The sequence below is a fragment of the Saccoglossus kowalevskii genome, chromosome 9, assembly GCF_978046115.1.
Source record: "Saccoglossus kowalevskii chromosome 9, keSacKowa6.1, whole genome shotgun sequence".
Taxonomy (NCBI): domain Eukaryota; kingdom Metazoa; phylum Hemichordata; class Enteropneusta; family Harrimaniidae; genus Saccoglossus; species Saccoglossus kowalevskii.
This window is the reverse complement of record NC_140649.1, coordinates 11,410,611-11,438,583: the sequence shown is the minus strand read 5'-3', so window position 1 is coordinate 11,438,583 and position 27,973 is coordinate 11,410,611. Positions and strand designations below refer to the sequence as shown.

The following is a 27,973-nucleotide window of genomic DNA, read 5'->3' as shown; positions in this document are numbered from 1 at the left end:
GCTAAAACATACAATAAGCAAGGAGACAGATCACCCCTGGAAATATTTTGTGAAAGAAAAATTAAACAAACTAGGGGGAGATGTGCTATTAAAATGTAACTATTCCACCAGACTGCTTCCAGTGAAATTTTCGGCATTCATGACAGATTGTTTAGATACATGGGCAGAAAACAAAGGTATGCAAGACAACATGGATCAGGTTCTCTGGAACAACAAATTAATTTTGATAGGCGGAAAATCAATATTTTACCAAAACATGTATGTTTCAGGAATTAGATTTATCTCGGATTTGTATATTGATGGTATACTGAAACCATGGAATGAATACAAAGAGAAGGGCCTATCGCTTATTGATAAACTAAAATGGATTGGAATATGCAATACTGTTCCGGAGGAACTGAAACATTGTCAAGTACTAGAAAATAGGGAAACAACTATCGTTATAAAAAACAAGCAAATTTTGTTGGAAGACTTGACCAAAAATATGCTTAAAACAGAATTCATCAGCAAAATTTTTGTGAAACCAATAAGTGAATGTTCTTTAGAGAGAAAACTTAATCTGGAAATTGAATGGAAGGAAATGTATAAAATGATTACAAGGTTATCAATTGACACAAAATCCAGAGAATTTCATTTCAAGTTATTACATAACATACTGTATACAAATGACCATTTACACAAAGTAAATCTAGAACGCTTCCCTGAATACCAATGTACTTTCTGTAACGAATATAGTGAAACATATGAACACCTTTTTATGACATGTAAATTTACTGAATCCCTCTGGCATGATGTTATCAAGGAACTGGGAAGACCACTGAAAATTACAGAAGTACCTGGTAAACTTTGTGTGATACTAGGGGACCCGGAGTACGATTGGCCGGTGAACTTTGTTTGCTCACTGATCAGAAACCACATATACTACTCAAAATGGAAAAAACAGAAACCTAACTATGCAAATTTTATTAATTTACTTAAACATCATTTTCAAATTGAGAGTGCGATCGCCAAACAAAAAGAGAAAGAAACGTCACACAAAAAGAAGTGGTCTTCCCTGATACCATATTTAAAGTAACATCTTCATATGGATTACTTGAAGTGTCTTTTAAATGTGTATTCATGAAATGTATTGTAAGCCCAAGAAAATAAATAAGTTACAAAAAAAAAAAACTTGTGTATAAAACGCAACTGTCTTTTGTGACCACCATTTCAGCGTGATTTTTGCTGATTCATCTTTGTTTAGAGACAAAAATAATAATAACTTTCAATGTTTAATTTTTTAATAAGTCAAACTCATTTAATTTTGGTATTGAATAATCGACTCAAGTTTTTGATCCAACAGTACCACCTCATTATTTGCTGGACAAATATCATCTCAAATCTGTGAGTTGGCAATCCATGGAAAAAAAGTAATAACTTCCACATAAAGATCACATATCTACCATTTTAATGGTGTCACTTGGGTGGTCTCTATACACAGATATATGAGATATTAGCAATATGTGAGTTGCTAACTCCAGATGTAGCCAACTAAGTTTACAGCTTACGGACAGAGAAAAAGCAGTATAACTAAATGTCAGAGAGCTCTATGTCAGATATATTTCATTTTGTGTGCATTTTACTGCTGCTTTTGTTAAAGATACTTGTATAAAAATAATGTACAATGTTTTTATAATTAATGTAGTTATCCGATGAAGAAGACACTAGGACAATTATTCAGTTGCATTACACCAGTTGGCCTGACTTTGGAGCACCTAAGTCACCTATTGGTATGCTGAATTTCATTAAGAGAGCTCGAATTATTGACCAACAGCATCCATCTAAACCTGGTCCTATGTTAGTACATTGCAGGTAAGATATGACTGCATCTTGTATGTTTGACTGTTAAATACTGATAACACCATATGAAATACAGACAAAGGGAAGTACTATTGTCAGATTTTTTTCAGAATCTTGTTTATATTGGTAATAATGAGTATTATTGTACACTGTTTGTAGTGCTGGTGTTGGTCGTACAGGTACTTTTATTGTCTTGGATGCAATGATGGACCAGATGGCTGCTGAAGCCAAAGTTGATATCTTTGGATTTATTTCCCAGATAAGAGGACAGAGAAATCTTCTTGTACAAGCTGATGTAAGTTTAATGTTTTATATTTGCTGTATTTGCAGTACATCTGTGTTGTTGTTATAGTAACCACCAATATACAACTTCTGGCAGCAGAGACAATAGAGTTTAGCCATCTATTAAAAATGTACGGATGTATTCAAAAGTGTTACCGACATGATTAGATCTGTTATGGATGATAATTATTATTGTTTAGCTGGAATTTTGTTGTTATACAGGTGCAGTATATCTTTATTTACCAAGCTTTGGTGGAACATTATTTGTATGGTAACACTGAGATAGATGTTAATAATATGCTGATTCATTGGGGTAAATTACATAATAGAGTACCAGGTACAGACAAGACTGGTTTGGAAATTGAATATCAGGTAAGATTTTTTCAGTATCACAAATCTTTCACTGCCTCTCTATATGATTTGTAGTAGTTGCTTTCATTTATGAGCAGACTGCCAAATAGACATAAAACCCATTATTATACATCGTCACCGTAAGTTACAGCGTGCAGTAATTTTGCGGTATTTTATGGGGTATTCTCATCCTACCATATTAAGAAATGCGAATTCCAAATATGGAATGATTAAGCGTCCTCTAATAATAGAAACAAACATGGCAGCAACCAGGGTTTGACCGGACCACATACAAAGAAGTTCGCTGAAGTTCTAAACTTTTTGTATTTCAGCATTACGAGGATACTGCAAAGTATGTACTCAGATAGTACTCTGCTGCATGTTGGCCAATACTCCTGCTGTCTTTGTGCATACTTTACAGTATCCTCTTAATATCCTCATATTATATTTGGAGTGACTTATCAAGGTAGCTCATGGCAAAGGACTAAAACTTTAAATATCTTATCATTTTTAGAAATTGATGGAAATCCCGATTGAGAATGTTGTTGTGAAGGATGCTCACTCTGAACACAATAGATTGAAGAATAGACTTGTCAATGTTGTTCCATGTAAGTATATAAGGATATCATATACTTAATTATTACATAGGATTACTGTACAAATTTAATAATTATTAACTTATGAAACATTTGGATTAATCATTTACTTATAGATAAGCCCAATCATCAAGTTTTTAATACTTGATGTACATGTTAGAGATGTGATTTTATCTTCCTGACCTGAGAACATTCAGGCGAATACTTTTGTAATTTTTCTAAAAAAAATGCTATTTTTGACTTCTTCTTGAAAACTACCTACTCTTTTTCTTTGATACTTGGTATGTAGGGTCTGTGAGTTGAAGATAATAACAATAGTAATTTCCATGGCAACAACCAAATAAATTACAAACTAGGTGCTAAGAACATATAACTATGACAAATAGTTAATATCTCATTGTACAGAACATTATTTGTTTTGAGGAAGGCGCTCTACAAAGGTTGTTTGTCATGTAATGATATGAAATGTTTTTATCATGATATTGTTTTAAGTATTATTTATTATACTTGCATGCCAATTTACTATATTATAACTAATTAAATCGTGTATAAAACTGATTGTGTACGTTTTGCCATTTTGTTAACATAGTGTGTATCATTTTTCAGATGATGGAAATCGTTTTCGTCTGATTCGTCTGCTTGGCAGAGAACACTCTGATTACATCAATGCTTCCAACATCGATGTAAGTAAAAATGCATTTTTATTTTTGTACTATATGCACACAAGTCTAGACTGCAATACTGTAAATCGTTTATAATTTTTGTTGCTAGAAATTTATGTGATTTGATGATTTTATGGCATTCCTGTATTCTTCAAGCCTTGACTGATTTTTGCAGTCGGTGGCATGGTTAAGGGTCCTGATTCAATCTGTGCCACAGGCAACATTTTACACCGCAATTTTATGTTTTTTCAAATACAGTATTACTCATAGTTTTGTCTTTTATATATTTATATATATTATATAACAACATTTCCACAAGCCCAAATTCAGCAAATTAAATAGCCATGGAAGTGCTGCCAAACACAAAAAGTAGATCCGCGCTTGAGCACAGTAGTGTGAAGGAGTGCATGAGAAATGGGTGAATAGGATTAGTTAATTAGTTGTTGAAACGATCAGAATAATTGCAGAAAATGAAGCAAACAAACGTTTTCTGTTTAAATAAGACCATAATGATCTGTTCATCTTTCTTCTATTTTTGAGTATCACTATAAATAACCAAGCGTTCACCATATGCTCATGTTAAGAATACACGAATATTTGAATATTCAAATTCACCTGTGACAGAGACTGATTCAATGCGTTCAATCAATAAGCAAAATGTTGCACCACATTGTTGGTGAGATAAAATTATGGTGTTCAAAACATCGAGGAAATTAAGTTTTATATAGTGTTGCTTTGCACAGTGTGAATAAAAAGTAACATTATATTTGTAAATAGTAGATATGGTCAGCTTAACTTTTCTTCCTCAACATGACTACATGAATTGAATAATGATAATAGCATGAGTTGAACATAGCTATGTCTTCTACAGGGTTACAGACAGAAGGGTGCTTACGTAGTGACACAAGGTCCTCTCAAAGATACAGTAGAGGATTTCTGGAGATTAGTTTGGGAATCCAGAACTGGATCTATTGTCATGCTTTGTCATCTGCAGGAGAATGGTCTGGTAAGGCACAGTCATATATATGTTTTATGGTTATTAAAAAAATACCAGAATCGATTTTTGAGTGCATCGCATAGCAAATATGCACATTATATTTTTAGCTCCGCAGTCATCGAAGATGACGAGTGGAGCTCATCGGTTGGCTGGACCTGTCATCGTACATATGTCCGCCGTTCGTCAACTTTTTTTCAAGCGACTTCTTTTCCCTAAATGTATTAAAGCTAGATCACCATGCTACATGTATTTATATCATAGCTACCTGTCAGATTTGTTCATTTCATGACATCATATCCAAATCTCTGTTTTTAGGGAATATTTTTGTTATTTTTGGTAAAAAATGATTTTTTCAAAAACTGCTTGTCAGATTGCATTGAAATTTGGCATGAATGTTCTTGACATGGACTGGACTCTGACTTACTAATTTCATGAGACCATATGCAAGTGTCTATTTTTAGCTCCGCTGTTGACTTAGTAGAGCAGAGCCGATCATATGAGTTATTGTCTGTCGGTGTTCGTGTCAAAAATTTTTGTTATTTTGTTGTTGAAAACAGCAAGTCTGGTTGCTTTGATATTATATATATCTGTACTACATGTGGACCTCTCTCAGATTTGTTCATTTTGTTTTGATATATTCAATTCTCTATGAATATTTTTGTCATTTTTGGTAAAAAGTGATATTTTCGACTTCTTGTTGAAAACTGCAAATCTAATTGTTTTGATATTATTCATATACCGTAGTTACTACATGTGGACTGCTTTCAGATTTGTTCATTTTGTGATAATATCTTCGATTCTGTAATTTTGATGAATATTTTTTCCATTTTTGGTAAAAAGTGATATTTTCGAATTCTTGTTGAAAACAGCAAGTCCTATTGCTTTAATACTATATACATATTGTTCATTTTCTAATGATATCTTCAGTTCTTCAATTGCAATGTGCATTGCTAACAGCGGAGCTATCTCAGTCGACAGGCTACTTGTTAGTAAATATTTTTTGTTTTTTTTGCATATTTTTAACTTCTTCTCCAAAACTGCCTGCCAGATCGCTTTGGGACTCATAAGGTAGACACATGGACTGATCCACTTTCAAATTTGTTTATTTGGTGAAGATATCTCTATTTTTGTGAAAGTTGTGATTTTTTTTTTGCAATTATTTTTGTTCATTTTCCCACTTTCCCATACATATATATGGGCTATGTAAAAAACATGGAATGTAATAGACAATTTTATTGTTGGGTTCTGAACTACCATGGCCAATGTTTTCAAAAATGTTGAATTTCAGGTCAAGGTCATTTCAATGTTTATACGTTTTGCTGCTATTAGTCTTTACAGTACACATTGTGTTGGGTATTGAACTACTTGGGCCAATGTTTTCCATGGCATTTTTCAGTACACATTGTGTTGGGTTCTGAACTACTTGGGCCAATGTTTTCAAAAATGTTGTATTTCAGTTTAAGGTCAATGTTTTCCATGGTATTTTTCAGTACACATTGTGTTGGGTTCTGAACTACTTGGGCCAATGTTTTCAAAAATGTTGTATTTCAGTTTAAGGTCAATGTTTTCCATGGTATTTTTCAGTACACATTGTGTTGGGTTCTGAACTACTTGGGCCAATGTTTTCAAAAATGTTGAATTTCAGGTTAAGGTCAATGTTTTCCATGGTATTTTTCAGTACACATTGTGTTGGGTTCTGAACTACTTGGGCCAATGTTTTCAAAAATGTTGAATTTCAGGTCAAGGTCATTTCAATGTTTATACGTTTTGCTGCTATTAGTCTTTACAGTACACATTGTGTTGGGTATTGAACTACTTGGGCCAATGTTTTCCATGTCATTTTTCAGTACACATTGTGTTGGGTATTGAACTACCTGGGCCAATGTTTTCCATGTCATTTTTCAGTACACATTGTGTTGGGTATTGAACTACCTGGGCCAATGTTTTCCATGTCATTTTTCAGTACACATTGTGTTGGGTATTGAACTACCTGGGCCAATGTTTTCCATGTCATTTTTCAGTACACATTGTGTTGGGTATTGAACTACCTGGGCCAATGTTTTCCATGTCATTTTTCAGTACACATTGTGTTGGGTATTGAACTACCTGGGCCAATGTTTTCCATGTCATTTTTCAGTACATATTGTGTTGGGTACTAAACTATCTGGGCCAATGTTTTTAAAAAATGTTGAATTTCAGGTAAAAGTCATTCCAATGTTCACTCCGCCCTACGTTTCCAACTCACATTTAACAATTTGTTTTGAAATTCAAACAAAACTAGTCAGCTGGCAATTATTCATTGTTTTATGGTATCCTATGCAGTTTTACGGTGTCTATGCACTTCTGTACTGCATTGAAACTGACATACAGATGATGCATGGAACCTCGTGGTAAATATGTTTATCTTTGTGACTTGTACTGAACATTGAGATCAACTCCAGCTTAAAACAACACAGGGACTGTGTATTAATTGTCAATGCTTGTTAAATACTGCAACTGGCAGCAATTTGAATGTGATATGACTTGTAATAGTCACAACCATCGTGTTAAAACCTTTTAGGCACATGCATCTATCAGGTTATTGAAATGAAATCTAGAGGAATGAGGATGACTGTTCAGCGAAAGTAAAAATATATTAAAGATTTTCAGAACTATTAATATGACAGTTTTCATTTTGTGTACGGTATAAGAACGGCAAATAAAAATATATTAAAGATTTTTAGAACTATTAAAATGACAGTTTTCATTTTGTGTACGGTATAAGAACAGCAAATAAAAATATATTAAAGATTTTCAGAACTAAGTGACAGTTTTCATTTTGTGTGTCTGTTGTCAGGAAAAGTGTACCCAGTACTGGCCTGAGGATGATGAGACTGCCACCTATGGAGATATTGCTGTACAGTTGAAGAGAAATGAAGACTATTCCATATATACAATTAAAACATTGCTTGCAACTGACACCAAGGTAAAATATATGAATACTCACATATCACATCAACATTGGCTTTATTTATATGTTATTTCTGCAATATTCTGAGGTCATAAGAATATTATGGTGGTCAATGCAAATGATATTGATGCGTATCCTTATTGCCTTATTGTTAGATATCAGTCCGAAAACAAACAAAAAAATTTTAGTCACATGTTATACATGTACACTGTAGCATGGATATAATTATAATATGTGTATTTGTTTCAAATGGTTTGTACTGGTTCTAATGCACTGTTCCACTGATATCTCAAGATCCATATATTGGTTTTTGATGACACTTCATGACTTGATGCATAGCTGCTCTGAGCTAAGGCATAGATTTTATTATTAGTATATATGTCTCCAATACTCTCAGCACACATTCTTTTTAAACTTTCTTTGATTTCTTATTAGGGCGGAGAATCACGTACTATTCGTCATTTTCACTATACTGCATGGCCTGAGATTGGGGCTCCAGAAAGTGGAACTGGAATGATTGAAATGATGGGTCAAATACAGAAACAGCAACAAAATACAGGAAACTTACCCATTCTTGTACATTGCAGGTAAATATTTATGAATGTGTATTTTTTTATAGTCATTAAAAAAACAAATTATACTTAATTAAGTGACAGTGTTAACAGTGAATGTAACAAGACTTGGGGAATAAAAATGACCATGGAGTATGTTTTTCACACAATTAGTTAAACCATTTATTATTACCATATTTGCTCTCCCTATGCGCTTCCGTTAATGTGTTATGTGGTCAAAATAAATAATATTATTTCAGTATACAACAAATGCTATTTTTTGTTTATACCTATGCTCTTCTATACAATAGTAAAGTTTTAACTGGAGAGAAAAAAAAAATCTGTCCAGTAGAGAAACTATCTATCTTATGTATGTCTGTCACAGTGAAACACAAGTTATATTAAAGATATATCAAGATAGTTGAAGTTTTGATAATTTATTACGTAAAAAAATGAACCAGTTTTGTGCCATCAGAGGGACTAGCCATGTCTTGGTAGTATACCACAAGTTTTCATCAGGTCACAATTATTTCTAACTATGAATATTTAGCAGACCATTAAAATGACAACTTATGATTGACTTAGTAGTTTATAAATAAATAAACGCTGCTCGGACTGATAAATATGATATATAGAAGATAATATTTGGTAATCGTAGTCCTAAATAACTATTAAAAACTATTAACTATTATTATTAACTATTATTTTTAATAGTTATTTAGGACTACGATTACCAAATATTATCTTCTATATATCTTATGATTGACATGTTTTATTTAGTGCTGGTTCAGGACGAAGTGGGGCTTTTTGTGCATTGAATACAGTCATAGAGCGGATCAAAACAGAGGGAATAGTTGATGTCTTCCAGACATACAAATCATTGAGAGAACAAAGACCACAAATTGTGCAAAGTGTTGTAAGTTTGATTTTATTATTCGTTTGTACTAAATATCAGATAGAATTATTAAAAATGATTTATTTTCACTTTTGCATTTTCTCAATCAATTAAAGATGATATAGGTTTGTCACCATGTGCATGTAATATAACGTAAGCTTAGGATCAGTGTTTATCAATGTGAAAATAAGAAGTTAGAATTAAACTACCATCTTTTACAGCAAAAAAAAACGATGAAATCTCTGATTCAGCACATTTTTTTTTAAATCTCATTGAACATACCATTTCTGATTAAGTTACATTAGGTATATTTTTTGAAAATCACATACATACTATAAACATATATGAAAGGAAAGGTAGCTGAAACCGAGCTTGTTGTGAATTTTTTTTTCGATTGACTGCCACCTGTGATTCTAAAATAAAACTGAATGAGAAATAGTTCATAAAAGCTAAAATTGATTGTTGAAAAGAAATACACAATTTAAAAAGCGCTAGAAATTTGATTATGCGCTGTGCGACAACCACCGGCCTTTAATATTTTGCTTGTCTGTGTATCAGTTATGTTGTTATACTTGCCTATACTTCATTCATCGTAATCATTGTTTCTACTTTTTTTGTTTGCAATTTTACAGGACCAGTATAACTTTGTATACAAGGCAGTTATTGATTACTTGGGATCATTTGATAACTACGACAACTTCAAATAAGTGCTTACAATAAACATCTTCAGTACTTATAGAAATTAAACTGGTTGAATTTCAGAACTTTTGTATAATCAAGAAGAAAAGTTATGTTTTAAATTTTGTATAGATTGCAATGAATTATACATCTGCTTACATTTTTGTATATTTTCATAAATCTATTTTCATAAATAATATTCAAATGACTAGCGCTTACTAATTCTTAATGTTTTAATGTAATAGTTTTCAAATGTTCATGTTGTATGTCAGAGATGCATTAATTATTCAAGAAAATCCGATCGTTTACCTTTTGCAAAATATTTACATTATCAATTTTATGTAATTTTGATAGACTATATTATTTTATACAGGACTGCTTTAGATAAAATCGTGGCAATAACCAAAAAATATTAACTGACATTTAGTGAAGGCTGAAACAGCTGCATACTTTACAACATTACTGTTTTTTCGTTGTTTTTTCTAGATTAATTTTAGAAATAATACTTTATTTTTCTACGTGTAGAATGACATTATATGAAAAGCTTTTCTAATATAAGACCACCAACATAAACATATTTTTCCATGTTCTTCAAAAGAAAATTTATTGAGATCTGAAACCAATAGAAAATTTTGTTCATTTGGTTGAAAATACACTCCATGCACTTCAATTCTGGCAGTCAAAGGGTTAATTTTATATCAAATGTGACCTTTTAAAGGTTTTTGTGTATATTTTATTTTTTAGTGTCTAAGAGATGTGTTGATCACATCTCTACCAACTGTGTCTTTGCTTTTAACTAACATTCCATATTTAATCTGCCATGCAGTTGGTGTATACTATGTACTTAAAGTATCTTTTTTACTTTTTAAATCTTGGTGGTGTTATGCCACAGTCTTTTAAAATTTCATAAGCAGTAACAGCAATAAGTAATTCTGCTACTCCTTGATATCATATTTTTAATTCTAAATGTTATATATTCATGATTGTTTAATTTTACTTAATATGTGATGTCATTTGAATGTCTTTCATCTACTTTCCCATAATATATATATACAGATCCACTAATTATGAAATAATATTCCCTAGCAATGATAAGATATGCAATAAATATTCAAACTATACAAATTATATAATAAGTTGCAAATAATGTGATTTCAAATACATGTAAATGTGTTAGTTTAATGATAATCTGTTACCATGATTACAATCTGTTACCATAATTACAATTGTATATTTTCATATAAACACATATTCAATTAACCAAGATTTTATTACTCACGATATTTACTTAGCTTACAATCAGTAAAGTTACATTCCATTGCTGTTTTTTTTAAGGATGTAAAATATTGCTAGTACTGTTATCTGTATTTAACAGCTAGGTCACAACATTTATCACAGGTTTTCATTCCATGCCTTTATGTAATTTTCACAAGTCACAATGCATTTATCTTCTATTGACAGGTCACAGAGCAGTTATCTGTTGACATGTCACTATGAATTTATCAGAGATTGGTAGGTGATTATGTCTTGATCAAATATCGATTGATCACTATATGCCTTGATTGGATATTGACAGGTCACCTATGCCTTGCTCTGATGTTGACATTTCACTATTCCTTGATAAAATTGTTATTGGTTATATGCCTTGATCACATGATGGGAGGTCACTATGCTTTGATAAGAGGTTTTCTGAACTTGGCAAAGTAATCAAAATTTCCGGTCACCCGAGTTGGTGAGAAACAAACTATGCAGTATGTTCTAATTCAAATTTTTGCGACAGAAGCTAAGTCTGTGCTTTTTGCACAATAAGCAAGATCTCGTAGTGAATGGAAAATCATTTATTAATCGATGAGAATGTAGCCTGATGCTGAATTCTCTCCTGCAGGAATGATGAGGAGAATATTTTATCTTTTAGAATGATTCAGTGATATTTTCGTTTGATACAGTCTAGTAATGTATTCTCACCATTATATAAGTTTGAAGTTTATGTAGAATTCATGCAAACTTTCCCAATGATTATAGTGGTGTGACGAATAAATTCGCCCAAACAATAATAGACTATATCCTGTTTCAGAATTTACGAGAATTGTCAAATAATTACGATCTGCCTCTTCTACAAAGTTTTTGTATATTTTGTATGTTTTTGTTGATAATTATTTTCATGTCATGTACTTATTATCACAGTGGATTTAATTTTCAAAATTCTTAAGAATATGATATTGTTGAAGCAGGCCTGTGAGGATATAGAATGTAATGCATCTTTGAAGTTATAATTTACGACGAAATTATAAAAAAATATAACAACAATTCTCATTTGACATCGAATTTTGCCACAGCGATTGCTAAAGGAAACATCTGATCAATACTTAACTGATTTAACAATGAAATAACTACTGTTGCTTCTGATACAACGTAATGGCTTTGTGTAAGCTTTTAATTTGTATTCATGTTTTATATATATTCAGATTTATATAATAATAAAATCAGTAGAAACGCATGTATTGGTTATATGGTTAAGTGTATTCGTGTGAATGATTGTTTTGCCTGCCAAATATTACCGGTATACTAAACAACTATGAAGAAAGTGCCGTCTTGAAAACTGTCAACCCGTTCTCAATTTTGCAGGCTAGTTGTCTGTACGATTGTTGTAACACTGTTCAACCAAAAACAATGCCCCGACGGCGTTTTGAAGATAAGCACACTGTCAATCATTTGTGAAAATTTCCAAACAAAAGGTCAAAGCGTCTAGGAGCTATTTTTTTAAAGTTCTGGGATGTGCACTAAAAAGAAGCTGAGATAATTGCTAATTTGCATAACAATTCACTCAGTAAGAAGTTTGCCTAATGCTCATAATTAAAATGGCTGTAACAGTTCCAAATTTAAATGTATTATCGTTTTGTTAAAAGTTAAATATAGTGCATAATATGGAGATCCCGTCATTTCTTTTTTTCACCATGTTTCTTTTTTATTATTCATGTACAGCCTTGCTAAATCTTGCTAAGCATTCAAAAGAGAGACTGTTTGCACCTGTTATATCTTAAAATCGTTTTTTTGAGTGTTTTCCCCTATTCACAATTGTACAAAATTTTATCAGTCTATAGCCAAGACTGTTTGGATAATAAAAAGCCAAAAAAAAAAATTTCACTCCCAAGTGCCCACGAACCTGCATCTCGACCTTAAACAGAATTTTGAATTAGAAAACTATTTAAAGGAAATGAAAAACTTCAGTCAACGTAGAATTTGGAAGAAAGAGTAAACCAAAAACCCCAGAAAATAAAAAAAACTTGCAAAAATTGCAATTCAGATCAAATTGAAGATAAAATACATTTTATCTTAGATTGCAATTTCTATGAAGTAGAGAGAAAACATGTCTTGATGTATTTTAAAATAAAAATTAATGAGTTGTCCAGATGGAAAGCTTCGTGAAAATAATGGGGAATAATATAGCTTTAGCGAACCCTAATGTCACTTGGTATATGTTACTCGTGTCTGTATAGATGTAAAACGGTGGTAGGTTTAGAGGGGCCCGGGATCACCATCCAAAAATATTAATCGTAAACACAAAACATTGACGTTACTGCAAGGTGCGCGCTCCCCAAAACACAAATCCTGTATTCGTCTCTGGTATTATTTCATAATATATACTAATTGTCCGCACCAACGTATGGTAGCTTCGTCTATTCAATCTACCAAAAGTTGGGGCGTGTATTGTTTATAGGCATAATCATATAATCTATTTCCTGTTTAGCATAATGTATAACGCAAGGTGTTACATAATTGAACTATGGGCATTCATACAGTTTAGACAGTAAAGCTCTTTTTAATGACAACACAATCATATAATATACAAGGCTAGAAATAGTCGATTCTGCAACCATCTTCATTGTGTGTGAATACATTGATATAACCACATCTTCCAAAGTGATTGCCACTGTTATATGAGGGTCTTTGTCCACCAGCATCACCCTCACACATTGCCCACTGGTTCACATTCCTTTCCCAATCTCCGCCATACCCTTTGAGTTCAAACCATTCATCATCAGTGTTAGTGCAATCCATATCTACGTCTAACATCCATAAGTGGTCTGTATAGGTATTGTAAGGCTCATAACCATATCCATCCTCTTCCACGGTTGCATGATAATTAGGATTGTTTGTCGTCCATACCATGGGGGATCCACGCGCCTCTATTCCCTTATACCCGCCTTGGTTCGACTCTGAGCCATACCAGTCCAAGTAGTCACCGTTTATCATCCATGAATTGTATTTGGCATTAGTACCTTTGACATAATGGACAATCGGTATTGAACATGGATTGAATATAGCGTCTTCATAACATCCATTATGTCGAGTTTCGTCTAACCCACCTCGTAAGAAAAGATCTTTATTTACAATTGTTACAAGTTTCATGAACACAATTGTGCGTCTGTATGGTGACTTGGTAGAAGACACTGTTGTGGATTTCATCGTTGTTGTAATTTGGGTTGTGTTGAGATGTGTTGTAGGAAGGGTAGACGTTCGTTGAGTGGTAGTCAGATATGTTGTAGGAAGGGTAGACGTTCGTTGAGTGGTAGTCAGATATGTACTAGGAAGAGCAGAAGTACTTCGGGTTGTACTGGAATGTGTTGTAGGATGGATAGAAGTATTTTGTGTTGTACTGGAATATGTTGTTGGAAGTGTAGAAGTACTTCCGGTTGTTCTGGGATGTGTTGTAGGAAGGGAACTAGTGCTTTGGGTTCTAATGGGATATGTTGCGGGATTGGTAGATGTTCGTTGGGTTGTATTTGGATATGTTGTAGGAAGGGTTGATGTTCTTTGGGTTGTAGTGAAATATGTTGTGGGATTGCTAGATGTTTGTTGTGTTGTAGTGGAATGTGTTGTAGCAACGGTAGATGTTTGTTGGGTTGTAGTGGGATATGCTGTAGAAAGGGTAGATGTTCGTTGGGTTGTAGTGATATATGTCGTGAAATTGCTAGATGTTCGCTGGGTTGTTCTCGGATATGTTGTAGGAAGGGTAGATGCTTGTTGGGTTGTAGTGGGATATGCTGTAGAAAGGGTAGATGTTTGTTTGGTTGTGGGGGATGTGTTGTAGATGTTTCTTGAGTTGTAGTGGGATAAGTCGTAGAAAGGGTAGATGATTGTTGGGTGGTTGTGGGAAAAATAGAAGTACTTTGAGTTGTACTCGGATATGTTGTACGACCAATAGTAGTACTTTTAGTGAGAACTGTTTTTAATGTGGATCTGGTAGTTGGAGGACCTACTGTGGTTGCTTCACCAGATAAACAGAATGGTATTTCATTATGAACGTTACACATGGCATCAACATGGAACGCAACCATGCGATCTTCTATATCATGTGGGATACAAATGCGTGCATCCCCATTTTCGTCTACTGCAATGGTATACCAGCTACAAGTCTGTGTTGCATGATCGTAGTCACCGTGAATGATATCGCAATAATATCCCTCTGGAAGGCCAGTATACAGGGACTCATCAAGCACATAATCATCCAAATTAAAGGCGATGAAACCCTTTTTGCCTCTAGAGAATGCGATTTGGTTATTGTCATTATCCCACCAATTGCCCATCTCTTCTCCCTTCACAACATTCCTGAAGGTTACCATATTTTTGGTTGATCGCCATCTGTGTTCACACACCCATCCATTTACACAGTTTCCTTCATCATCGTGTACGTCTTTAGTGATGTGATTCTCATCATGTGGAGGCCCTTCCCATCCAAATTCCCATTGATAACTGCTCATCAAACGTGTAAAACCATAATCCCATGCTAGCATGTATGCATTTGCCATTCTGTAGTCAATTGGTTCTTTGTGAGTGATAATACCATAACTACCACTCATATTGAATGCATTTCGCTGACTTTCATGGTTATCAATGAACACCAATGCATCAGTACTTTTCAAGAATCCCCATGTTACTCCAAATGTTTCTAACCATCTCAGTGGCTCTTCTCCCCCGAAAAACCGTACGAGCTCTACACCATAGTTGAACTCTGTAACACAGCCATAATCGGTGTATTCACGGTAAGATATTCCTTCATTGTCGCCCAAATCAACAATCTTTTGATATATAAAAGGCTGGGAATTTGATGGGAAATAAGTGGTGTTGAAGTCTTGAAGTTTGCTATAAACATACTCCAAATCAGACGGCCACATATACTTAGCTGATTCTATACGGAATCCAGCAACACCCATGTCAATGAGATCATTCATGTAATTGGTAACCATCTCCCGAACGTGGTCCATATATAATCTGAGATCCAGTAAACCTAATAAGTTACAGTTGCGAACTTCTTCAGCGTTGGTACAATTGTGAACCAAACCATCATCAGATTTACACGTGTCTTGTCCATTGAAATGTTCATATTTGTATGGTACTGCCGGGTAACTTTTACTACTTGCATTAAACTTGTTGCCACCAATACCATAACCATGTCCTAAAGAAGTTGGATGGAAAGAAATCAAATTAACCGCATAACTCCGTAGAATAATATAAGCAAATGGATTGCCAAAGTGTAAGATCTCACGCATCTGATCACACAATCACTTGCCCAACCATCCTGCCAAGTAGGAGAGAAATTGGATGACCAACAGATTGCCTTCATCAGTTTTTGAACACTTATCGTTCACCGGGTGGATATTGGGGTATATAGTTTAGCACTGATCGCCCGATCAATGTTCTCAACTTTGTTATTGAAAATATTAAATTCTATTGCAGGCAATACCAGTGAAAACATTTTTTGCTTTGGTTTCTATAGAATCTACCATTTATATATTACCTGCATTTTTTCCAGTCATGTGATTGATAACTACATCCGCATATACGCGTACACCAGCCTTATTACATCTATCCACCATGTCAACGAACTCGTCACGATTACCGCTACGACTCTCTATCATATAACTCACAGGTTGGTATCGTTCATGCCATGGTCTGTCTGGTTCCAATATTATTCTATGTTCATTGGGCGGGGATACTTGAACAGCTCCATAACCCAAGGGACCAAGAAACCTGAAACAGGTCAGAGTATTGCAAAGTTCGTGTAGCTTATTTCGTTTAAGGTTAGATCTTGTTTTGTAATTGATTTTGTTTCTGTAAATTGGCGAAATAATATTTCCTTTGATGGCTTGTCTAGAAGATAACACTGCAAGTAATATCTACCCACGTAGATACTTGGCAGAGTAATGATGCACAAATTAAACATGTTCTAATAATTTACCTCTCACACTCTTCAACCACGTCAGTCCATTTCCATTCAAATAAATGCACTACAGTCTGTTTGTCCTCACCTGTGTAAGGATACTTGTTTGACAATACGGTAGTGCACAACAGTGCCACAAATGATCCGACCACAAAATACTTCATGTCAATAGGCTCAAAAATACTTATGAAAAACATAAATTCCAACAAATGAAGCTTTGTCACTGCATGGAATCCGTATAAAGAGTACAGACCCTCTCAAACAATGATATATACTTTCACAGCTCATGATGTATAGCAAAAATGTACCCCTAAATGTTTTTGATATTGACTGTAGCTTTTACATTTTTACATCATTATATTGTGATAGATGAAGGTCAGTTAGTAAAATTTTTGACATGACCCACTAATTTAAAAGTGATAAATTATATAGTTGTGCATGGATGTTGTTTATAATAGGTTACTGCATACCTACCTACTAGACTATTCAGCTATACTGGCTCATGGAGTCGATGTTCTTATTGTTAGTGCCTCACTGAAAATGTTCTAGCAAATGCTGGCCGTATATGTTAATTATGTGAGTGTTTAAGCGGTGTAATCATTTGAACTTGATACATACCATGTGTTATCTTTCACGCCAAAGCCAGGTGAATTTGACAATAACATTTCACACCGTTGTGGTTTAGTCAACCCCATCCAGCGACATCCATAGTAAACCGTTGTGTTTCGTTAGTAAATATTCTCACTGTGTAAATATGAACACATAGACCTGACACGCATTCCCACTCTAGTGTCAATATATATCTGCCAATGAACTTGACTACTTCCAATAATTGTGCCAATTTCTGTGTTACATGAAACCGTGGCCAATCCAGGCCATCAAAGAGGGAGGACAGTGCATAGTAATTGCCAAATAACGGGATGAAAAACGATACCTGAAATACAGCTACTTGATTATACCCCCTACTAATTTGAATGTCACAAATATGTATAAATATCTGTTATAACAAACGTATATACTAGTACAGATTTTGTCAACACAAGTGTTGAGCTCTTTGATTTTGAACCTTCATTATTCATTATGCCTTCATCAAATTTTTTTTATTTTTTTCAAAATGGTGCGCAGCGATACCTCTTCGGCAATGTTTTAATACCTAGAAGAAGCGCACAGGTCCAGTAGAGTGGGGATAACGGATGTCATTTGATACACAATACTAATTATTCAGGCTTATTATTTATTGCCGACGGGACGTGCGCATGCAACTAAATTATTTTCATCTGTATTATTTTTATACCAAATTTAATAAGTTTATCGATTTATCGATGGTTTGTTTTGATAAGAATCTGCCTTCACCTTCCCTCAAGTAGTAGGAATAGGGGACGTTGCCACTTGTACGGACCGTTGCTATGCAGAAAATTGTTCAAGATGGCGGTGCTCGCAACAGTTCGCCTGGATCACGTTACGTAGTGAATGTTTTATTCTCTGAGTAAAATTCATGTTGTTGAACGATGAGAATCACTATGTCTGCTATAACATGATAATCAATACATAAAATACGTTACTTCTATGAGATGAATTGTGAAAAAGCACATAACTGTGGAGTTATACTATTATATGAGAAATCATACAATTTGATTAATTCATCAAGGAATTGTCTAAAAGCACTTCACAGTAATTGCGTACCAATTTACTTCACAAGACCATTATGATAGAGAAGAACAACTAAGCTGACAATTACAGAACACATGCAACATTCGTCACACACCAAGGGACAATGAATATGACAGAAACTCCGTACATAAAATATATTAGTTCCATTACAATGAACTGAAAATTGTAAAAATTTGTTTCCGAACAATGTAAACACAAACAGTGTCCCAGTAAATGGATAATGTTAGCGTATAAATATTTGAATAACGTCGTTTGTTTTAGATGCAGAAGTTCTTGATTTGTCCGCCGACTGGGAATGGGCCAGGTGGGTAAATAATGTCCAAGAAATAGTTCATAAATACATATACATACGCCTTGCAAACGCAAAAAGCAATATGCTTGATCGTTAGAGGTAACAGATCTGGGCATTTGATGTGGATATTATCCTGATAACGGCAATAATTTCATTTTGTTGTCAATATAAACGGCATCCCAATAACTAATCATAAGAGAGTCATACTAAATTTGATTATTTATTATAATTTAAAGGTAGTATTATAAATAAACACAACACACACAAACAAACAAACAAACAAACAAACAAACAAACAAACACAACACAACACAACACAACAATGGATGACCGCATCTTTTCCAGTTCATTCATGTGGGAAGCTTTAACATTAAAATACATCTGACTTGATACAATACAGATAGCGAAGGGAGTCTTGATTTAAAAGCAGCCATATTGCAGATTCAAATTCATTATTACAAAAGCAACTGACATAGACAAGTATATGGTGAGTATACCTTACACTGTGGTCTCATGAAATGTGTACAATTGTGTATTGCAAAGAAATCTTGGAAGAAGTATGTGGTATTATCTACATTTATTTATATTCTTCAAGTTGTATACTAATGACTAGAAGTGTCAACATCTTTGGCATGGAATTATAGGGTAACATTGTGTTTATGAATATTAAAACGTATTTCCAATAACACAGGAGTATGATTTATGTATTTTCCCTTTGTCACATTACAATAATTATTTGAACCTGAATAGATGTAGTAATATCAAATTCGTTAATTAATTTTGGCAAACACGCCGTCAATTATTTCAATAAATCGAAATACACAAAAGATGATGTTTATCCACGGAAAGCCATAGCTTTTAATTGAATCAAATAAAAATAAAACATTGATTTATTAGAATGTATGCACCCAACATAATACAAAATATCTCAATCCAATGTATAATTATTAATGTAAGATTGAGATTCCTATAAGTTCATCTCTTGTACGATTGTATTGTCCTTGTTCCGCAATAATTTATTTTCATTCGTCTGCGTTATGTTTGTTTTTATTCATATGCATTTGATCCAAATAAATAAAATAGTAAAAACAGTTATACTTTGATCATTGGAAGTTTATTATTTCCATAACAACTTATCTTTCAGCTACATTTAAATATATAATTTGGAGAAGGAAAAATGTTTTTCTTGAAGATATATGCTTCCACGTTTCTCGTGTGCATCTGTAGTACATCTACTCGAATGGAAATGGACTGACGTCGCCAGGAAATGTGAAGAGTAAGCCTAGGGGTCATATGACACATGACATAATTACAAAAACGTATTGGTATCATCATCTGTTAACGCACTTCCAATAACAAACCTCTAAATGGAACATTGGAAGCGAAAGGGCCACAATACTCCTAATCAGTGTTTATCGATATCGATGGTGGCAATAGTTTACCTTGATAATTGTAGAATAGAAATAGAATAGAATAGAATAGAATAGAATAGAATAGAATAGAATAGAATAGAATAGAATAGAATAGAATAGAATAGAACAAGCCATACATGGAACAGTCCCCGTTAGTTATCGAATTTAAGATATATAGTTTTGTTTATAGTAATATAGCTGGAATATAACCATGCCAGGAATATGATTATGATGATTGTTTAACATTAAAATGATTGACCGTTGTATCTGATCGTCAAACGAGCACTTGTCCACATTGAGAGATATTGCTCTGGAACAGAATTAATTAAAATTTAATTAAATCAGCCATTTTGAATACATGTATATATCTATAATATGATGTATAATGAATATATAAAATTTGAACATAATCAGTCAAAGCATGTCAGAGATATGGCTCTAGAAGCCCATTCATTAAAACAAAATGGTCGCCAGTCAGTCATTTTTGAATCCGATCTGAAAAATAAAATGACATGCACCAGGAACCCGTAATGTCTAACGTATGTACCAAGTTTAACCGAAATCCATCCATAAATGCAAGAAATGCTTGATATTTGATGATTGTTTAGCACAAAAATGGCCACCATTCGGCCATTTTTAATAGGATCGTCAAACCTATTGGCATATCTATGACATAGTGTATAATGAATATTTAAAATTTGAACATAATCAGTCAAAGCAAGTCAGAAATATGGCACTAGAACCACATTCATTAAAACAAAATGGCCGCCAGTCGGCCTTTTTTTAATCTTATTTGAAAAACAAAATGATGTGCATCAAGATCCTATAATGTTCAATGTATATACCAAGTTTGAACAAAATCCATCTGTAAACAGCCGAGAAATGCTTAATTTTGATGAAATTTTAGTACAAAATGGCTGCCATTCGACCATCTTGAATCAGATCGTGAAACAAATTGATGTGCATATGTATAATGTCATGTATGATGTATGTGTGAAGTTTGATTGTAATTGGTCCAGGCATTTCTAAGACACAGGTCCGGACGCACGCACGCAGGTCAAAACATAAGTCTAATAATTGCTATCATATTAAATAATACTAAATGTCTGAATAAAATAGCATCTTAGTGTATTCGTTCGTTTGTAGGTCTCTTGTTCCTTTGTGTTATGGAGCTGTACAAGTATCCCCGCCCAATGAACATAGAATAATATTGGAACCAGACAGACCATGGCATGAACGATACCAACCTGTGAGTTGTATGATAGAGAGTCGTAGTGGTAATCGTGACGAGTTCGTTGATATGGTGGATGGATGCAATAAGGCTGGTGTACGCATATATGCAGACGTCAACATAAATCATATGACGTCTGAGGATGCAGGTATGACACATCACAAACACCTGGATATGTCAAACACATTTATTCAATAGGTCCCTGGATATGTTTGCACCCCTGAATAAGTCAAACCCTCAAACTATTTACAAAAGTAAAGTAAAGTAAATAACAAATACATTACACAATCGGATTATCAACTTCATTAGACGTAATAAATGTAATAATTTGTCTACATATAATTACGTTGTGTTGTGTCAAATTTATAGATGGCATAATCAAATGAAGCAAAACATACTTATATCAGCCACCAAGCTATGTGACCATTTTTGACAGGTATAATTCTCTAATCCTAGGTTCTGGTTACTCTATTGGTGGCAGCTACTATGATGCTAGCATCAAGCGTTTTCCTGTGGTTCCATTCAACTCTGGTGATTTCCATGGCCCAGATGAATGCTCCTCTAACGATGGATGAGTTAACAACTATAACGACCCAGATGAGGTTCGAAACTGTAATCTAATGGGTCTGTTAGATCTGAATCTCACATTGTCTGTCAAAAAGTTGCTGAATACATGAATGACCCGATCGATATTGGCGTTGCCGGGTTTCGTATTGAGTCAGCTAAATACATTTCATAAATCATACATATAATGATGAGCTGGACAATTTAAACACTGACTACTTTTCATCTGGTGCGGTTCCTTTTGTATATCAGGAGGTCGTCGACTTTGGTAACTCAACAATCACCAAGTACAAATACAATGACATTGCTCATGTCACGGAGTTAAGTACGGCGCTGATCTAACTAGTTTTTTTCCCTGTGGTGAAGACAGGCTTAAATGTCTGGAAACATTTGATGAAAGTTTGGGGCTTTTACCAAGTGGCGATGCCTTGGTATTTGTTGATAACCACGAAAATCAATGTACCAATGGTTCAATCGGGCTTGACATAATCACCCACCAACACCCAAGGGAGTACAGACTGGCAAATGCGTTTATGTTAGCATGGGATTATGGTTTTACACGGTTGATGAGCAGTTATCAATGGGAATTTGGATAGGAAGGACCGCCACATGACGAGGATTACATAACTAAAGACGTACACGATAATGAAGGAAACTGTAAATGGATGAGTGTGTGAACACAGATGGCGATCAACCAAAAATATGGTAACTTTCAGGAATGTTGTGAAGGGAGAAGAGATGGACAACTGGTGGGATAATGACAATAACCAAATCGCATTCTCTTGAGGCAATAAAGGGTTCATTGCCTTTAACTTGGATGACTATACACTTGGTGAACTCTTGTACACTGGCCTTCCAGAGAGATATTATTGCGATATCATCCACGGTGATTACGATCATGCAACACAGACTTGGAGCTGGTATACCATTGCAGTAGACGAAAATGGGTATGCACGCATTTGTATCCCACATGATATAGAAGATCGTTTGGTATCTTTCCATGTTGATGCCATGTGTAATGTTCATAATGAAATACCATACTGTCCATCTGGCGGAGCAACTACAGTAGGTCCTCCAACTACCACACAAATAATAACAGCAGACAAAACCACCGCATACATCACATCCCCTCAAACTACAGAACAATCAGAGCCGCACAAGCATACTATATTTCTAAAGAAAGAAACAACACCGAGTTACAGTATCTTCCTGCATGGTGGGTATTGACGAGACCCAACGTTGTGAAAGTGAAGATGACCTGACCTAATCTACCAACTGCTCAATACCAATTGTTCACCTTACAGGAGGCAGAAACTTTAAATATAACTCGTGGAAGACGAATGAATACTTAGACTGGTATGGTGCCGAATCCAACCAAGGTGAATACAATGGTGTCCCAGCAGATGGATCACCAATGGTTTGGACAACAGATGATCCCGACCACCCAACAACTGTGGCGAGAGATGGTTATGGTTATGAACATATATGGTGTGCATTACTGGATGTTAAATGTAGATATGGATTGTTCTCGAAGTGAAGATGAGTGGTTTGAATTTATTGGTTATGGTAATGGCAACTTAAGATAAGAATATCCCCGTAATCAGTGGTTCAGTTGTCTAGGGTCAGCAGGTGGAACTGAGTACACTGTATGCAAGTGATCATCACTTAAGAAGATGTGCATACATTAACGTGTTCATGTTTGATAATAATTTTTGTAGAATAGATCATATATGGAATCCTTGATATTACAATCGCATATATACTGTGTCGTTCTTTCCATGTGATTTGAGTAGACTGTAATAATAAATGTCAAAATAAAATTATTTTATGAGGTTAATGTAATTTAATTTGAACGTTACTCAATAATAAACAAAGCATAAGCTGGAGATTGTGTCAAAGGATGTCCTCACTAAAAAACCACATTTATAAGCCATATTTACGCAATGAGAATAATGCGAGATTCTGTTATTGTGAATCATCGCAGTATTGCCCAAATGCACAAACTGTGATGAAAAAACTCAATACCTAAATTATAACGAGTGTGACTGTGTTCTTATACAAGAATATAAATAATTTGCTATGTAGTGAACAACTCAGTCATATCATATAGATGCTCCTGTATTGACAGGACTCTGTTATGCCTGTAATGATTTATGACTGATTTACCCCCGCTCCCCTATTAAATTTAAAAATATGGTATGATCTTTGTAACTTAAAGGGCGGAAGTCGTAGTAGTGTTGGATAAGTTGATCCAGCATTGATTTAGCTTTATTTAGTTTTAATGGGAGGATGATTCTACCTTCTTTTGAAATACTGCGTAGCAAGTTAGAATATTATTCAAAATAACAAGCAAAAGGATAGATCTCAGTCATTATGCACAGTATTATTTCTACTACACAATCCAACTTAGTATATGATTTGTTAGCGATATACAATGTATCTAATATAGCAGTAATATGGTTTAATATGCTAGAACAGGCAAATACATGTATAGCATGCAAATTAGGTTATATGAAGGATATACACCAAAAACTAACTAACCAGATACAATTAACCATTTGGACTACATGTATGTGTGAGAATTGTAACTTTAATTAGCTAATAAAAGTACAAGCCATCAAGATCTTGAAAAATACCTTCATTAAATTTGCCTTCACTTGAATCGCCTGTTACTGTGTAAATGCTTAATTAAAAAATTCAATAAGCACCAACCAATTCATCTGATGTTGTAAGGAAAACATCGATTTAGTTTCACAATCCAGCAAAAGCTTCTGGAGATATCAAAATACATTATATGCAAATTAAGCTAATTAATATGCACATATTTTAATATAGCAAAAAACAATAAAATTGGCCACCTTCTGACATGATTTTATGGAAACTTGTATAACAATGCTTAGCCAATGTACTTCTTTGAATACATTTCAACAAGAAATCAAAAAAAAAAAGTTATAAAAAGTTATATAATTTTCAATCTGTCATTAAAAATATTTTTGTAACGACTCCCCAAATGTTTTCTCAATCTCTTCTATAACTTGATGGCACTGTTTTTCAACTTCTTCTGATTCATCTAACAATAGAAAGAAAAAAAATGTTATTATCATATGAAGAACATACATTAAAGGTCCAATAATTTAAAAAAAAAACGATTGTGGTGCAGCAACTTCTACAATGATCAGAAGTTAGGTCACCTACAAGTTACAATTAGGAGCATATAGGAACTAAAATTGTTAATGGTCATTAGCAAACATGAAGGCTTGCTAAATCTAAATCAGTCTATATATTTGAAATCCACAAAATAAAATTAGCATATATTCACAACTATCAATGACAATTAAAATGGTAATCACCTTCTAATAGTTCAGCCAAGAATGGAATAGCTTCTGGAATCAGAATCTGAAAATCTTCACCAAGTTTACTATGAATTTCTTGTAACACTGTAAGTGCAGCAAAGCGGACCTGAAAACAAAATTAAGACTCACAATAAATGACATTACTGACATACACAGGAATTGTTACCTGTGATCTTACAGCATTTTAAGCAATACAAATGATAATGCGTAGGCTTTAGTTACATAACAATGCTTGATACAACAAAATGGTTGCCAGGCAGACATTTTTATTAGAAAAAAAACAAGACATGCAACTTGAGACCTACTATAATTAACCTTTATATCAACTTTAAATGGAATAGCCTGCAAACTTAGTTATATAAAAAGGGTTTGATTGGTAAACAGTCAACATAACCATGATAACTGATGATAGGAATACAAGTCAACCACGTTAGGTCAAGTCAATAAATTACCTTTGCAGAATCACTTCTCATCTTCAACAAAACTTGATAATTAAGCGGTTTCCATGACGAATCATCACCGGCAGCAACAAGCAGCTGACCAATACATGGTGTAAGATATGATGTCATTCTTTCTTTGTAGACTTCAATACCGCCTTGTAGGTTATCAATCTAAAAAAATAAAATAGAACCATGATGATAGATGACATCCCCAACTAAGATGGATGACATCACCAACTAATCAATGATATTCCCAGCAAAGATGGACGACATAGACCAAACATGATAGATGACATCATTGACCATGATCGAATAAGGATGGAAACGTATATATGATCAACATGATCCTCAAAAAAACAATTATCAAATTTATTTTTGCAAATTGACTCACAACATTTGACTAGAAATCCGCAAAACTATTTTACACTGCAAGAAAACGTCTCTGAATAATCTAAATTAGTTCTAAAAAACTTGAAATAAATTCATAGATACCTGATCTACTATTGGTTGCATCAAACATTCAAATCTCTCCCGATTCAGAAATCCTTCTGTATCATACAGAAAACACTTATGAAGACAACCAATGATGTATTGTAGCAACAAAGTAGATTTCTCATCTACACTCTGGGCTTCTTCATCATCTTCATCCCCATCGATCTCAAAAAACTTTAAATCTATAAAGAAAATATTTTTAGATGTCATATTAACTAAAAAGGACATATGCACTGATGTTTAAGATATTTCTTGTTTCATCACATATTAAGCCATCAACAATTAATATTAAATGTTTTTGATATGCAGTTCAGTTCTGAGTCACCCTACTACACACCAGTTTAATACCAAAGATAAGTGGCAATTCTTGACACATGTTAACCAAGCATACACTGCATGCATATTGAGTACAAACATAGAAACGAGCAGGATAAAGTGCCTAAAGTAAGCTGACACACCACATTAAGTGCCGTAAAAATCCAAATAGCATGAAATGTACATTCCTTTACAGTGACTAGGTGTAGATGTGCAAGCCAAATCTCTGATGTGCATCACAAACAATCACATACATGGAAGCCATGCATTCACAGTCAGTATTGCATAGTTACCTGTTTTTGAAGAATTGTTGTCATTCAACAAAGTAGCACAGTTTTTTACAATATGTCCAGCAAAGAGAGTAAATAATCCCTTTAGCTTTTCAGCTATGTTATCAGATAGACGGTAAAAAGTCAATAACCTCTCTTTATGAGCTCCAGTCTGTGTAGCCCAATCATAGAGCTGAAAAATGGGAAAAGATATGTCAGACAGGTCACATTGGAGTCACCAGACAACAGGTCACATTGGGGTCACCAGACAACACAAGGTCACATTGGGGTCACCAGACAACACAAGGCCACATTGGGGTCACCAGGTCACATTGGGGTCACTAGACAACACCAGGTCACATTGGGGTCACTAGGCTACACAATTTGAGTCACTCGGTTACATGAGGTCACGCTGGGGTCACTAGGTCACATTGGAGTCAGCTCTGCAGCATGAAGTCACATTGGAGTCTCTAGGTTACATGAGGTCACATTGGAGTCACTAGGTTACATGAGGTCACAGTTGTAAAAGTTCATATTGGGGTCACAACTTGCATAGTGATGTCTGACAATTTTTTTTATTTTATATCAGCAAATACATTTCCAATTCTGAAAAGATGCTCACCTTGAAAAATATTGGTTTGAATGTTGCTTCAGATGACTTCATAACCAATGACAAGAAAGCATTTATGGAACTTCTTTCAATTTCTTCAATGGTAACCATAGATACCTGTTAAAATTAGATACATTGTTGCGAAGGCATTTTAGCTGCGACAAATGCATTGTATCCCTTGACCAGCATAGATATGAGTCTGATGCAATCTCTTTAGAATTACACTATACATTATGAAAATATGTTTGACAGAGCATGTAAAGTCATTCTCAAGGTAAATTGAGTGAATTTCAAATATTGT

The 27,973-nt window shown here is 34.1% G+C and overlaps 3 protein-coding genes across 3 annotated transcripts in view; 2 read left to right on the top strand and 1 right to left on the bottom strand.

The window, feature by feature from the left end:
- LOC100373726 (receptor-type tyrosine-protein phosphatase S) overlaps positions 1–12,298 on the top strand; it is an 82,933-nt gene extending 70,635 nt beyond the window's left edge. The window contains exons 32-41 of the mRNA XM_085503917.1: positions 1,685–1,851; positions 1,999–2,134; positions 2,344–2,493; positions 2,987–3,080; positions 3,675–3,751; positions 4,602–4,736; positions 7,564–7,692; positions 8,113–8,264; positions 9,009–9,144; positions 9,756–12,298. Of these exons, the coding sequence (XP_085360043.1) occupies positions 1,685–1,851; positions 1,999–2,134; positions 2,344–2,493; positions 2,987–3,080; positions 3,675–3,751; positions 4,602–4,736; positions 7,564–7,692; positions 8,113–8,264; positions 9,009–9,144; positions 9,756–9,830 (1,251 nt within the window). The 3' untranslated portion in view covers positions 9,831–12,298. The remainder of the gene's footprint in view (positions 1–1,684; positions 1,852–1,998; positions 2,135–2,343; positions 2,494–2,986; positions 3,081–3,674; positions 3,752–4,601; positions 4,737–7,563; positions 7,693–8,112; positions 8,265–9,008; positions 9,145–9,755) is intronic.
- A 5,039-nt stretch (positions 12,299–17,337) lies between these two features.
- On the top strand, positions 17,338–22,204 carry LOC144341578 (alpha-amylase-like). The gene is made up of 4 exons (XM_078011499.2): positions 17,338–17,398; positions 18,956–18,998; positions 21,545–21,777; positions 22,086–22,204. The coding sequence occupies exons 1-4, from the start codon at positions 17,338–17,340 to the stop codon at positions 22,202–22,204; spliced, it is 456 nt and encodes a 151-aa protein (XP_077867625.2).
- Positions 22,205–24,765: 2,561 nt separating this feature from the next.
- Positions 24,766–27,973, bottom strand: part of LOC100373273 (HEAT repeat-containing protein 1) — a 38,573-nt gene continuing 35,365 nt past the window's right edge. The window contains exons 39-44 of the mRNA XM_085503916.1: positions 27,685–27,789; positions 27,087–27,255; positions 26,479–26,660; positions 25,999–26,157; positions 25,544–25,652; positions 24,766–25,263 (exon numbers count right to left, since the gene is read on the bottom strand). Of these exons, the coding sequence (XP_085360042.1) occupies positions 25,175–25,263; positions 25,544–25,652; positions 25,999–26,157; positions 26,479–26,660; positions 27,087–27,255; positions 27,685–27,789 (813 nt within the window). The 3' untranslated portion in view covers positions 24,766–25,174. The remainder of the gene's footprint in view (positions 25,264–25,543; positions 25,653–25,998; positions 26,158–26,478; positions 26,661–27,086; positions 27,256–27,684; positions 27,790–27,973) is intronic.